At 33.4% G+C, this 15,088-nt stretch overlaps 2 protein-coding genes across 5 annotated transcripts; both read right to left on the reverse strand.

The window, feature by feature from the left end:
* Positions 1-1,269: 1,269 nt before the first annotated feature.
* On the reverse strand, positions 1,270-5,015 carry LOC133699472 (monothiol glutaredoxin-S17). The gene is made up of 3 exons (XM_062122708.1): positions 4,706-5,015; positions 4,544-4,618; positions 1,270-2,769 (listed from the first exon to the last, which is right to left on the reverse strand). Exons 1-3 carry the CDS (start codon positions 4,874-4,876, stop codon positions 1,537-1,539), a joined length of 1,479 nt encoding a protein of 492 aa, XP_061978692.1. The 5' UTR covers positions 4,877-5,015; the 3' UTR covers positions 1,270-1,536.
* A 1,303-nt stretch (positions 5,016-6,318) lies between these two features.
* LOC133698349 (putative nuclear RNA export factor SDE5) lies at positions 6,319-12,916 on the reverse strand. 4 transcript variants are annotated; one of them, XM_062121236.1, is made up of 13 exons: positions 12,625-12,916; positions 11,875-11,949; positions 11,098-11,677; positions 10,691-10,716; positions 9,806-9,883; positions 9,468-9,541; positions 9,074-9,312; positions 8,000-8,097; positions 7,643-7,699; positions 7,224-7,291; positions 6,992-7,098; positions 6,825-6,910; positions 6,319-6,579 (listed from the first exon to the last, which is right to left on the reverse strand). In XM_062121236.1, exons 3-13 carry the CDS (start codon positions 11,666-11,668, stop codon positions 6,466-6,468), a joined length of 1,518 nt encoding a protein of 505 aa, XP_061977220.1. In that variant the 5' UTR covers positions 11,669-11,677; positions 11,875-11,949; positions 12,625-12,916; the 3' UTR covers positions 6,319-6,465. The 4 variants fall into 4 exon arrangements, with proteins under 4 accessions (XP_061977220.1, XP_061977221.1, XP_061977219.1 ...); XM_062121237.1 differs by lacking the exon at positions 11,875-11,949 and having other exon boundaries at positions 9,827-9,883; positions 12,625-12,915; XM_062121235.1 differs by lacking the exon at positions 11,875-11,949 and having other exon boundaries at positions 12,625-12,914.
* Positions 12,917-15,088: the final 2,172 nt, after the last annotated feature.

Raw genomic sequence — 15,088 nt, forward strand, 5'->3', positions numbered from 1 at the left:
CTAGTCAATTGGACATAATTTTAACTAAATTACATTACTTTAATCCTAATTAGCAAAATTCATAGCACTTTCAATTAAATTTCTAAAATTTAATGCAAAAGCATGCTTGACCAAAATTAAATATAATTCATGATATCAAATCTAATTGATATTTTCATGATTAATTGTATTAAATCAAACCCAAATTCATAGCAAATTAAAATAATTCAAAAAAAAATATCAAATTCTGCAACTTATCAACAATTCAATGCAATGTGTAATTCGTCATAATTCTATCGTATTCATATTCTATTGCATAAAATCATCAAGCATATTTAATTACATTATTAGTTGATTCCAACAATCCATAATTTTGTTTTAATTTGACAACTTATCTAAAATTAAACGCAACATATAACTAATTGAGATAATTAATTTATAATTAATTTAATTTATTTTCATGTTCATAGCACAACTTATATAAGCCAACTTTTATAATTCATAGCACACTTCACTCCTGCCCGCAAATCTTTTACGTTTTGCAGAGTAAAAACTACTCCTGAAGACGCAAACTTAGAATCCATAACGAGTTGAAAAAAATGTACACTTGTGATTTGCTTATTTGAAAGAAGCGACTATATTCCCACAATTAATTTAAAATTAATAATAGAAGAGGACAAGGCTATTAAGAGCCACAATTTTGTAATCGGGAGTTAAATGGACAATTGATGCCCTATTTACAGAGGAAATAACTAGGGGTATGCTTTTGTGAAGTTGAACAACATTCAAAGTGATAAGCCAGTGCAATCCATTTATCCAAAATGAATGTTACAAGGATCAACTTGACACGGTCTGCTTGCAGAGCATCTGGTTGACTTGGGAAAAAATTTTCTAGTTTTAGGACCAACATCAAGGAAATTTGTCTGTATTTGATTTTTCAGTTGACCGTGCAATTTGGCCGCGAGATGAAACCATCTTTCATCCGGCAAGGAAAGGAAAGCATGAACATGCCTTGGCCAAGCAGTAAAGCACGTATTGTGAACCCAAAACCACCTTCAGGTTTTTGTTAGGGTACACTGTAATCTCCCCTTCTGTTCGACCAATCTATCCCTTTCTCTGTGACCTCTTACTATCAGGATTTACCACGTTAAGACTGCATTTAACGAGTAATAGACAGAAAGATCAACCCAGCGTGCATGTGAAAAAGATATACATCCCTTCACCATGATAAGAAACGGGAAAAATATTGCAAGTTGCATGCACTGACACATAGCAATAACACTGCGCGAATGAAAAACCTATAATTCATCCATTGTAAAAGCAATCCAAAACATACTTAATACTACTTGAACAACGTAGCAAGCAAAACTTTCATAATATAGCTTAATTCTATGATCTATCAGAAAACCATGCAAGGCATCAGGACATTGATGAGAAAGTACCATTGTGCAAATTTCATGCTCGTCACTCAAGTATAACATCAACAGAGACCGCTAACATGACTGGAAAATAAAGTTTAGATTTGCCTGGCATTATTTGAAAGAATTGATGTCAACCCTACTCGGATAGGGTAGATTTCAGTTCTCCATTGTCTCGCAGCTCCATTATAATATCACAACCACCTATTAGCTCACCTTTGTAATAAAGCTGAGGAAAGGTTGGCCAGTTTGAGAAGACCTTCAGTCCCTGCCTCACTTCCTCATCTGATAAAATGTCAAAGGATTCAAAACTTACACCCTCCTCCTTCAGGGCATTTACAACTTTGGAACTGAAACCACATCTGGGGGCATCTGGGGTACCCTTCATGAAGAGCATCACTGGTGAAGAAGTAATCAGGCTCTTTAAGCGATCTTCCATGGTCTCCTTCTGAACAATACCTTTCTCAATCAAAATCTTTTTAAGTTCCCCACTTTTCTGCATCTCCAGCACAATGTCTGATCCACCAATAAGTTCACCTTTGATGTACAGTTGCGGGTAACTGGACCAGTTGGAATAAACTTTAAGCCCCTGACGGACTTCTTCATCGGTGAGAATATCAAAGGTCTCAAACTTCGCTTTTTCCTCTTGAAGGATTTCAACTACCTTCCCACTGAAACCACACTTTGGTTCAGTAGGTTTTCCCTTCATAAACAACATAACTGGGCTTGAATTAACCAGGCTTTCAAGTCTGGAGGTCAAGGTCATACTCAATCCAGTGGATTGTGCAATGCCACCCTTTCCATTTTCACTTCCACTCACTTTTGCCTCATTGGAAACAATAGTATCAATTCCATGGTCTCTGAAAACTTCATTTAATTCACCACACTCATGCATTGCAATTACGATGTCACATCCGCCAAGAAGCTCTCCCTTGCAGTAGAGCTGAGGAAATGTGGGCCAGTTCGAGAACAACTTCAACCCCTCACGAACCTCAATGTCAGAGAGGATATCAAAAGTTCCAAATTTCACATTTTCACCCTTCAAAATATCAACAACTTTTCGGCTAAACCCACACTTAGGCGCTTCAGCATTCCCTTTCATGAATAGCATGACAGGGTGAGAGCCAATCAACTGCTGCAATCGATTTTTTAATGCATCACTGAGGCCAGGTTGCACTTGGTTTGCTTGTTGTGAGGAGCCATTTTCTTTGGTGAACTCTTTGACTGTTTCAAGAACAGTAGGTCCAGCAGCCATTCCAAGGCTGGCAGGGGCTGCAGGTTCTCCTGGTTTAGCTGAGCCAGCAACTTTAGCAACTTTGTTTGCCAAACTGGATGGATCTGCACCTTCCAATGTATCAACTGTCTTGCCATCCTGATGAAGAAAATGCATAGAATGGCTGATCAGTATTCACAATGAGAAAAAAATGTTTTCAAAGGATGAGAAAAGTAATCCATTTATAGGTTGATATACATGCATGTGTATGTGTGAAATCTTGCAAAAATAGAATATCTAATTGAAATTATCAGGTCATTTTCTTCACTTAAGAACACAAAGATGATGGCAAAACCACAACCAACACGTAACATAGGGTGACCAAATGCCACTCCACATTGTTATAGTAAATTATCCAAAGTTATCATTTGAAGTTATCTAATAGGTTTTTAGTACAACAAGGCTGTCATTGAGCTGAATTTATGTCCAAAACTCCAAATGTGATTTGTGAGTCATCTAGTTGATGGGGGTGTTCCATGTTCAAAAAACAGACCAATCAACTCAAACTGAATCAAACCAATTTCATTGGTTTATTTATTAAATGAGCAGCCCTGTTATTTGAAGAAGAAAAGGATTTGTTAATCAGGACAGCAAGTTGAGTCTCCCTGAACCTGCCGGCAATCAGACTCAAAACTCACCAGATATCAGGTTACCCTAAGTCTCATATGGTTACCAAAGTTTTCCTCCCTCCCTCTCTCTCTCTCACACACACGGACAGATGTGATATCTTCCTTTGTCTAAAAATATTTCTAAATATTGATCAGAAAAAACGAATTGTTGGATTCAAAGCTTCAAGCTGTATATGGCTAACTAGTGGATGTACCTAGTGTGCTTGTACACAGCAAAGAGATTAGGCCCTTTACGGTGACTTGAGTGCATGTGCTATAAGTCAAGAATTTCTCTGGTTTGCATGGATGAGGAATAGAAATTGTACATCCATCTACCTGCTAGATGAACAGTTTGCCCCAACTCAATCCAGCCCGAGCAGTTTTACAGATTTCAGAATGTTTTTTTTAAGAAGTTCCATTACATGATTATGCCAGGTGGGTGGGTTTCAAAAATTAATGGTTTTGGTTTTGAGAAGTTTGGTGAGCTGATTAGCCAGGTGGGTGGGTTTCAAAAATTAATGGCTTTGGTTTTGAGAAGTTTGGTGAGCTGATTAGCCAAGTGGGTTTCAAAAATGATCCAATGCTAAGCTGCAAACCCAACGAACAGTATTAAATAAGTTGGGAGTGATAATGCAGTTTTGATTCATTTGGCCAACTACGAATCTTGTCACAAAACAGCTTAATCCAAAATTTACAAGAGTGTGAAATAATTAGCATCTTTCTAAAGGGAATTATTGGACAACACTCAATAAACACATAGAAAACATGCAAAAAGTCACCATATCTCATCATTTGTGAGATACATTAAAGCATCTCAACACTTAGGACCGAAAGTACATGCATCTCACAAATGTCTAGATAGTCATTCTTAACCCGACAATACTTGACACTACTTTTCTTTTTACACTTCGTACTTACATTCTTCACGAATTTAGTTTTGAATAAAATAAGAAATAATAAACCTGTGAGCTAAGACATCACATGCTGGTCCATTCAATTATCACTTAAGATCACGACTTGCAAATGCGAATTACATAATTCAATACATTGATTCATCTCTTAAATCAGCCAGTATTCAGACATGCAACGGAATCATAAAAGCAAAACAATCCAAATTAACACAACCAAAACATGTTTTTCTTACAATTCCATTAAATCCTAGATTCCCGGTTTTTTTTTAAAAAAAAAAACTGGATACTTCCTAATGAAAACAAAGCATCAATGACAACCCAAAGGAGCATACCATTAAAAGAAAAGGAAGGTACCTTCAAGAAAACAAAATAAGGCACAGAAGAGACTGAAAAGGCCTCTGATATCTCTGGTTGCTCCTCTGCTTCAACCTGCAAAACAAAACCCACATAAAAAATTCAATGATAATTAAAAAAAAAAAAAACACACTCACAGAATTAGAAATACATATTACATACCCTGAGAAAGTGGGTCTTGGGGAAATCAGTGGAGAGATGAGAAAAGACTTGGTCCATTTGTTTTGAAGCATCACACCATGTTGCCCAGAAGTGAATGATCACTGCTTCTCCACTTTTGGTTATGTTATCAAGTTCAGCCTTTGATTTCACGTCCTTCACTGACCCACCCATCTTGTTTTGATAACCCCAGACAGAAACCACACACTTACAGAAACTTGCAGAGACACAAGACAAGTTCCCTTTCCCTTTTCTTATCGACAGAAACACAGTTCTTCAAAACCTAGAACCCACTGTTTCGATTCTCTTTAATATTCTTCTATTTTATTGGTTTCTTTTTTTATCAAACTATATTTTGACCCCCACAAGATTCAACAATCTTCAACTTCATCCCTTTATACTAAAGGTTTCCTAATTTAAAATCCCAAGTCCTAACCAAATGTTTGAATATTTATATTAAATAAATAACTATCCGTAATTAGAACTTAATCCTTTTAAAGGAAGTTCCTCTTTTTACAAATGCTTTAAAGGATGTATAGACAAGAAAGAGTCATAGTTATTAAACTTATATGGTATTGAGCAAGAAAATTTGTGATTTGTAATTTGATGTACATTTAATTTTAAATTGAATAAAAAAACATTAATTTTAATTGATCTAACCAAGTTCTTAATAACTTAATGATGTAAACTTTTAGAATTTTTTTAAAAATAAATTGATATTATTTTAATAAAAATAATTAATTAGAGTTGAATTTTTTTCAACTAGTTCTTAAGTGGGTCTTACTATAAAAAGAGGGTCTTACTGTAAAAAGAATTTTATTTTTATTTTATTTTTTATAGACAGAAAAGAAATTGGTAAAGGGTTTCTTATATGGTATAGAAGAAATTATTTTTTAAAATGTATTTTATTTGAAAATATATTTAAATAATTTTTTTTAAAATCAACACATCAAAACAATCTAAAAAAATTAAAAAAATTAATTTAAAGAAAAAAAAATCAAAATTAAACTGTAGGATCAATTGCTATCTAAAGGGACCAAAAAATACTTTGGGGGGGGGGGGGAATCATTAGCTTTCTAATGGCATGCATCAGTATCAGTCGCTGTCTATTTCTAGAGATGCCTTCTGTGGGTCCCGGATGGGTAGTGTAGGACACGTGTAAGCATTTTATTAGAGACTGTGTGGTGTGTTGGGCTACAGTGACATTTCCTTTGAGGATTGTGGCTTTCAGTTTGGTAAAGAAAATAATACATTTTAAAAGTCTTTGCAGAAATATTAAGTTAAATATGTTTTTAGTATTTTTTAATAATTTTAATATTAAAAATATAAATAAAATTCATTTGAATATATTTTCAATTAAACAATCTATTTAAATAAATATTATACATTGCAATTCTTAACACCTTTAAAGCCACAGATTTCTTGATGCCAGAATTTCGGACAAACATCACTCCTCTTCCTTCTTGAATTTTAGTTCAATTCTAAACACTCGTTAGGATTTGGTTAACCTTTTTCCAATGCCACTGGAAGTTTTCAAGCACCTCAAGAACGAAGCTGAAATCAAGAAACTATGCCACCGAATTACAGAAAACAATTGCTAAAAATACTTCAAGGAATTCATCAAAAAAAATTTCCTCATTCCTTCCTTTATAACGTTTGCATGGTCAACGTTTTGATAACTTGTCAACAAATGATCAAGTTATTGTCCCTCACAAAAAATGGTGGCTGCTTCTCAAGAAACCAAATTGATTCCATGCTGCATACTATTTTTTGGCGAAACTCAAGCGCTTTGGGTTGATATTATCCAGTTGAATCAGTATTGTTCCAATATCTCCTTCAGTCCACTCGATTGATTCCTTCTCTAATAGCTTCATGATCTGCAAAAGAAAAGGGAGGAAGAAGCTATAGATTTTGTTTTCGGTCCTGGGATGATAAGTAAAACTTGAATAAGAGAATCAGCTCCCTCTCCTTCAGGGAACTACCGCTGAGTTAAGCACCCATTGGTGGGCGTCAGTATCGTTTTTGGTTCAATCTCTCAAACAAAAGACTCTTTTCACACTAATATCTCAGCCTCAATGAATCCTTAACAGAAAAGACCAAGGTTAAATTAAGGCAGTCTTACCAATCTTCTACGAGCCCCTTTCGTCACATCCCTTTTCATAACGTCTTCCTTGTTCAACTCGATGATGACTTTGAGGTACTTGAAAGCTGATGGAAAAAAATATATCCGGATAAGATACATGACGAGAGAAAATTATGAGGGGAAAAGAAAACACAATGAAAGCTTACATGGGATGCCTGAAAGTAAGAGAAGGTTACTCCTCAAGGAGCGTATTGCATCTTTCGTGCCATATTCATGTAGATCAAGCAACATCTCGTCTTGTGTCTCAACATTTCTGCTCATGAATGCTTCCAAGAGATTAGAAAAAAGTAATGAAAGAACACAGATTTACAACGCAAAGGGAATAGAAAAACCAAAGAGACACTACAAGAAATGGAAAAAAAAATAATAGTCACTAACTTGCTTTCAAAAATCTTCTGAGTAGATTCTTCATCTACCTCGTGAGCCTTGTCGCGAAAAAAAAGTCCCTGCAAATACCAAGGACATTTACAACTAAACTTCTTGTTTTATCCAACAGTGGCCTTCTAACAATTGAAATTGATATAACTGAGATCCCGTTAAACCCTACAGCTTAAATACATACACGACAGTTCCACTTGTAAGCATTTTCATTTTGACTATTATACTACCAATACTTATGTTGAACAGCTATATCAACCGGACACAATTTAGTTTTGATCTTGTGTTCAACTACTTGGTAATCATCCAAGACAAAAAAAATCTTATTTGTATCTCAAGTGCTGATCATGTTGCCAGTGCAAACAAAAACATGATTTATGAACAGATTTCTCCTTTGTGACAACAGTCAGAAACCATACCTCATCCATAAGTTTGTTTGCTCGCTCGTAATCTCCTTTGGCAAATGCATCACCACCCTGACAAAGGACATTCATATTTTATCATGACCAGACAAAAAAGGCAATTGATACAAACCATATTGTAGATTTCTTATGCAAAAAGCCAGTCTGGCAATTAAATTGCAAAAGCCTGTAGCTATAAATTTACCTCGGAAAATATTTTTTATCAAGTTACTAAAAATCATAAAAAATTGTTATAGAATCACAACAACAAAAAAATGATTCCCTTCATTAACCGGCCGGAAATGAAAATTTACACATACAGGTATAAAGGCCACTATAGTATTTGCAGCATAATAATAATAATTAGTAACCTACAGCTTTGTAATATTCATTCATTGTAGCCCGATACTCCTTCCAAGCTTTACGAAGAAGCTGGTAACTATCCTCTCCATCCTTATCTTCAACTGATGATACTACTTGGCATGAAGAAAGAGCATAAAATAGACAACCAGAAAAAAGTCAACAAACTCAATTAGCCAATATACAAAACAATATTTTTTTTAACAAAAAACCTAGTCCATAGAGTTCACACATGCTTTCCCAAAAACCATGAAGCTCCACACGACATAATCAGACACAGTTTTTGCAGCCAGTGAAGCAGCCCGTAAGCAGTTTATTACTTGTCAAATAGATTATTACTAACCCCAGCATGGTAACATATAAACATCATAGATTGTTTCTTCTGATGAAAAGAGTAAAATGTATCAGTGGTGAATGAGACCTCTTCAAAGTGCATCATATTGATATTTGAGAATGTGATTTTTCAAGAAAAGAAAAAAACAGATTCATTTTGCAACATGAATCACAAGCTGCCATGTTAGGCTCAGGAATGGGCAGGCATGACCATTTATTTATGACATTCCAGAGCAACCAGAAAAAAACCTGCCATAAACTTCTTGCTCGACACATCCCTTAGATACCATCAAGCAACAGCACTTTCCAGATTTCAGAAGGCAATTCACCATAAAATATGAAAGCAAGAATGGTGCATGTCACTGAATCAGCGCATTAATCCCATATCCCAGATGGAAACAATATAAACAGGCCATCAAACAGTCCTAACTCAAGCTACAGTGAACATATATGAAAGGAAATCGTAAGTTCCCAAATTTATACAAGAATGTTTCAGTTTCTTTGTTTTTTTCTATTTTGGTTGAAGGGGGTGGCGGAGACTAGCAAAACCAGATCTAATGTGTTGCTCGGCTCTCGTTGAATGAAAAAGAAATGTAGCTGCAGCAAAACGAAATCTAGTCCATAAAAGCCAAAATATGAACTCCAAGTCCCAAATTTCTTGCGAATGAGCTACTAAGGCATCCAAGCCTACTAAATTTCTTTTTTTAAAAAAAAAAAAACTTGGTTAATGAAGTTCCTTTCAACACTGTTCCTTACCTTTGTCATAATCTTGCTGGGAGTACACTGAATCAGCCTTGTTCTCTAAGGTAAAGTCTGTTAGAGGTTCAGCCACCGGCTCTCCATATACTATTGACCTCCGTTCAGCCTTTGTTTTTCTTCTAGATACCTCCTCAGATCTCTCAGCAGCACTAAAAAGTGCAGTCAAAACTTCGTTCTGGAGGTTGTTTCTCTCTTTCCCCAGCCCAGGTAATTCTCCACGATTTGCATTTGAAATTCTGTTTGCACAGTAGTGAAAATACAAGAAAAAAAAATGTATTATGATGTAAAATAACCATAAGGATAAGCTGTCTTTCCCTATTTATACAGAAAGTAGCCTATAGCTTAATAAAAGCTAACTATTTAACTTGCTAGAAATTTACAAGTATCATACCCTCCATGGGAACTCATCGATTGCAATTTTTTTTTACATGAAGGTCTTCCATAATTTGACTGTACATCTGTGAACTGTAAGACAATATTGCAAGAGGAAAAGGATATATATTAAGAATGTTGTTACTGCCCTTAAATTGGAGAAAAACCCTTAATTTCAACGACGATGATGTGAACTGTATAAAAATACAAACTTATCCAACAATTGACTTCGCCTAATTTCTCAAAGTCTCAAGTTAACTAAAAACAAATACCAACTAGCAGTTTCACTGTAAAATATAAATCAAATGGGACGTACAATGATCTCCAATAAAAGAGTAGTTTTCTAAACATGCTAACCTTTCCAGTGGAACTACCTACATATTTGTTACTTTTGTCCGAAATCACTCCTGACAGATTGAGTAGTTCCTCCATGCTCTGAAAGGTGCAAAAAGAAAGGAAAATTCATAAGTGCTTACTAATGCAGATGATAAATTCATATCAATTGAGAACAAAACTAAAACATGCAGTATCTTAATGAATACTTCATGGGCACATTACTATAAAAGGTTAACCCTTGTTCATCAGATATGTTCAAACATCAATCCATAGAGGAAGAGCAAACTTCACCGGTAGAGACATCCTACTAGACAGAAACAAAGCTGTAGCATGACTACGCTGGTAACACTCACGTAGTTAGTTTGAGAAACGTTGGGTATTTCCAGATACATTCCACCTTATAATGCCCTCCCTATAAAGATCCTCAAAATTACATAAACTTTCATAAGGTAGCCATACTTGTGGGCATGATAGCATACTAAAAGAATGGCTTATAAGTCTGAAATAGCAAAACACTTAAATAGTTGCACAAATTTTAGGGTTTATTGAAGATTTCAGGATGTAATCACAAATTCAACATACTAAAGCCCAAGCCTTGTGGCTCAAAACTCTTCCCTACTTTCTGAAGGCCTCTGTTCTTTGTCACCATGAGTCAATGATGCCTTTTAGTCCTCTCAGTTAACTAATATATAGTGCTGAACTGCCAAAAGTATCTAATTCTGATTCTTGGAAAGCAAGAAATGCCAACCCAAAGCATGTCTAGCCTTTAAAAGCAACTTGAATTAACTAGCAACAAGTGCAGTCAAGATCTGGTTTTGAAAAAAATTGTGACTGTATTGGTAGAAAAGAGGGATTTGGTAAAAAATCAAAATAGTCCTTGATCATGAAAGAGGATATCATGCATACCTTTTGCATATCATATCCACATGCATCTGCACATTCAACATAAAACCTGATTAGAGATCTTGCTAGTTAGTTCATTTACATTTAGTAATGCAGGATGAAATCCATCAAGAACTAATCCTGCATCCCATGTCAGATTTAATTTTTTATTTTACTAAATCTTTATGTAAATTATGAAATTATACAGAATAGGTTACATAATCATACAAAGTAGATCTCATATTTTACTATAGAAAATTTCATCAAGTTAAAACAGATTCCACTCATTCAAGATATTTTTTCAAGGTAGAAATTATGAAACAGCCAATCTTAGATTCTCTTTATTAGGGAACATGTTTCACATCAATATGATTGACAGAGAGGACAAGAAGCAACCACAACAGATCGTAAAGATTTGAAGCATTGTTTACCAAGAACTTGTTGAATCACGCCCCTTTCCAGCTGGAAGCCATCTCCTAACATGTTGAATAAAAAATCTTCCATATCCTTGTGCATATGGTCATGCTTTGATTGGGTTTGTTTGGGTTCTTCTCCCCAAAGTTCAGACATCGGGAACTCCTGTGCATCCAATTTCAATGGTTTGGTTGCCACACAAGAGCTATTGGCCACTGGCATGGATGTAATGTAACTTTTACCGAGAACACTTGAAACAGTTCCTCCTGATACCGGATGCCATTTTTGCTTTACAGTTTTGAACTTTTCATCTGCATCACACTTCTTCTTCGGAATATAATCATTGGATGACTCAGAAGATTTTTTATTCTCCATTGCCTCTCCAATGGATGAATGACTTGAAGAGGTAGGGAAACTTCTCTCCATATCTAGCAGGATTTGAACAGAAAAATCTGCATTTCGGCCTGCTTTGCAATAAGCAGAAGCTATTTGTTCAAGAGAAAATTCAGAACCAAATGCTTCAAGCAAGCCCTTCAAAGCCATTTCCTCATCATCGCATTTCAATATGTTTGAAGCAGATACTTCCATTTCAATACACTATTAAAAGAAAGATGAAAGAAAACATTCAATGCACAATTCAGATTTTTTTACTGGAACAAGGAGATCATTTAAATATCCACACAAACCATATCTGAGAGGAATTGAGCGATATCCCTCACCAAAACAGCACGTACATACACCAGAAAGAGAAAAAAAAAATGTCTGACACTTAATTCAGTAAAATGCAAACCCACCTCACATGCTTACTACGGGCAAGACATGCTGACTTCCCATTCGCATACACCCATGAATGTTTTTTCACCAAACATCTAAGCAATAACAAAAATAATTGCAAGGCATTGAATTCATATGGGACAACAAGGAAAGAACAAAAAAAAAATACTAAAATCAAACAAAGCAATCAAAATGATAATACTACTTGCAGAAAGGCATTTAACGAGGGTGAGTCATCAAAGCAAACCCTGTTTGTTTACGCGTTCACGCCATGTTTTTTTTTGTTGTTGTTTTTTTATTTCAAATTATTTTTTTTGCTTTTTATCAAATATATATTATTTTGATATATTTACTAAAAAATCAATTTAAAAAACAACCGATACCATAACATCATCATGCATTACCTTAAACTCGTGCCAAAAAAAACTATTGAAGCAATGAAAAGGAACGAAGAACTGATAGCAAACCAGCAAAAAGGAACCCCATTTCCCCAAAATGAATAATCCATGATCAGATTACAATAAAATTATGCATCGAACAATCTAAAGATTCACACTTTATATCCAAGAACCAGTCTTTGGCTAATAAGATAATTAAATCTGATAAAAAGCATATAAATATACATTCACAAGTCACCAAAAATTCAAATTCCAACAGAAATAAAAGAAAAAACACTTACTTTCCCCAAAAGAAACCATTTTTACAAAATCAACAACTTAAACCCAATGAAGGTTTCTACTTTCTAAAGAAAAAGAACTGAAGTAACTCACCAGGGAGGTTCTGGCGGTGAAAACTTGTAGAGGGTGGTATGGCTATTGGCTTTGGGAGGTTGGCGGTTTGTGTATGGTTTGGTTTTTATATACAAAGAGAAATGGAAAATTTATGTTATTATTGATTAAATACTGTTTATTTATTTATTTATTCTGAGTAAAAACAAAATGATTGCCTTTTGGCGCTCAATTGCTTTGCTGAAAGGTAGAGTCAGTCACTGAGTTAGGTTTTGATTCTCTTGCTATTTTATTGACGCGTCTTCTTCTTTTTTTTCTTTTTTCTTTTTTTTCCTGCTATCCGTTCGCCTTCTCTTACAAGTTGTTTCGGGCCTCTTTACCAAAATTAAATTTGATTTTATATATATATAGGTGTTGCTTTTTACTCAAAAATATATTAAAATAATATTTTTTTAATTTTTAAAATTATTTTTAATATTAATATATCAAAATGATATGAAAACATAAATAAAAATATTAATTTAAAATAAATAAAAAAATTAAATTTTATATCATGAATTTAAAGTCCAGTTTAACTATATAATATTTAGTTTGATAATTGAAAACAAGCTTGCCATCTTCTTAATTTTTGACCCTTTACACTATATTGGTATGAGGTGTGCTGTTTTTAAGATCATTAATAGAGAAATCTAGTCTAGTTGATGCACAAATTACTTGAAAATATCTTTACTATTAAATAACTTGTTATTTAAAATTACAAATCAGATATTCTATACGAATCTTTATTTTTTAATTCATAATATAGCCTTGGTTAGTTTTAGGAGTTTAAATTTAACCCATTTCTTTGTAGATATCAACCCTCTCTCCTATTCCGATATTTTCCACAAATTGTCTACAAGTACATGACACTTACTATTTTGTGATTGTTTTTTAACAAACCTAAATATCAAAAGGTATTTGAAAATAAAATAAGGTAAATTAACTACTAAATGGATGATGGGATTTTATTAAGGACTTTATTAAATAAAAATTGATATAAAAAAAGAGAAAGAAAAGTTGATTGAAAAACCTTATCCTTGTGGTGAGGGTAATTTCGTATTTGACTATTGGATGAATCTAAAATTTTATAAAATATTTTCAGATATATTCTTTTATCTTGGGTTAAAATTTTATGACAATCAAAGTTTGGTAAGACTTTCTAATAAATGATCAAAGTTGTTATCCGGATTTTGCTTAGTATTTCTTGATGAGATCCACAATGGTTTGCCATTGATAAAGACTACAATCAACAATAGAATGGTAAAGTATAGGCATCCTATTACTATACTATATTATATTCTTAATGAGTTGTATGGATCTTGTAAGACTGATTTGAAAATTGGTTATTATCAAATTAAAATGTAAAAAAGAGGATTAAAGAAAAAATAACTATAAAACTAAATATGAATTATTTAAATGGTTTGTCATATTGTTTAGTCGTACTATTGCACATGGTAATTTAATGATATTGACGACTCATATATTATGTGCATTCATAAATAGCTTTGTTGTTGATTACTTTGATGATATTCATAGTAATAATTTAGGTTAGTATATTAAGCATTTATGATTTTTGTTTAATATGTTACAAAAGAAATTGTTGTGTCCTAATCTATTAAATTGGAAAAATTATTCACCATTTTAAAGATTTTATGGTTTAACTCTACTAGATTTGATTTCTTTACTTGTTAATGATTAGACTTGATAGAAATAAAAAAAAAAAAAACATGTTATGAAAGCATTGTTTTAGAAGATATGACAATATATTGATGAATTTTATCTACAAGTTACCATATATTGTGTATTTATTTCTCTTTGTGTGATTGAGTGATTCTCATATTAAGTTCTTGATTAAACTTGCAAGCTCTTCAAATAATTGATCAATTTTATTATGATTTATACTTCTCATTCACGTCTTATTGAGACGTAGGGTGGTGGTGATCAATTATATATAATTTTAGTTCTCTAAAGCAAGATTCTTGTTGGGTCAAATTACAAACTTTTCTTCAAGACCTCAAATTAGTAATTTTAGGGATAATTTCGCATCAGTTTCCTCACCTCTCCAAAGCTTAAAATTAAAAACTATTTTTTTCATAATTTAAGAATTCTATTTAACTAATACTTAAATAAAAGAGAAATTCAAACAAATTCAAACTCCCATTTGAAAGATCGTAATATGATAGCTTTGAATTTAAATATGAATAAATCTTGTTAACGAGTCAATTGTAAGTGCTTTGATGGAATCCAATCGTCCATTATTATTCATGTCCCTAAAAGATATCCTAGCCATTTATTCTATCCTTAACAACTTTCAAAGCCTTTTTCTCATTAATTTGAAAAGAAATCTTCTTCTTCGTTCTTTTCTCTAGCTAGTATCTTTATAGTTACAATTTAATTTTTATCTATTAATTTCATTTAAGTACAACTAATCACCATATTAATATTGTTTTATATAATTGAACTTTGT

This window comes from Populus nigra, chromosome 7 (assembly GCF_951802175.1).
Source record: "Populus nigra chromosome 7, ddPopNigr1.1, whole genome shotgun sequence".
Classification (NCBI taxonomy): Eukaryota; Viridiplantae; Streptophyta; class Magnoliopsida; order Malpighiales; family Salicaceae; genus Populus; species Populus nigra.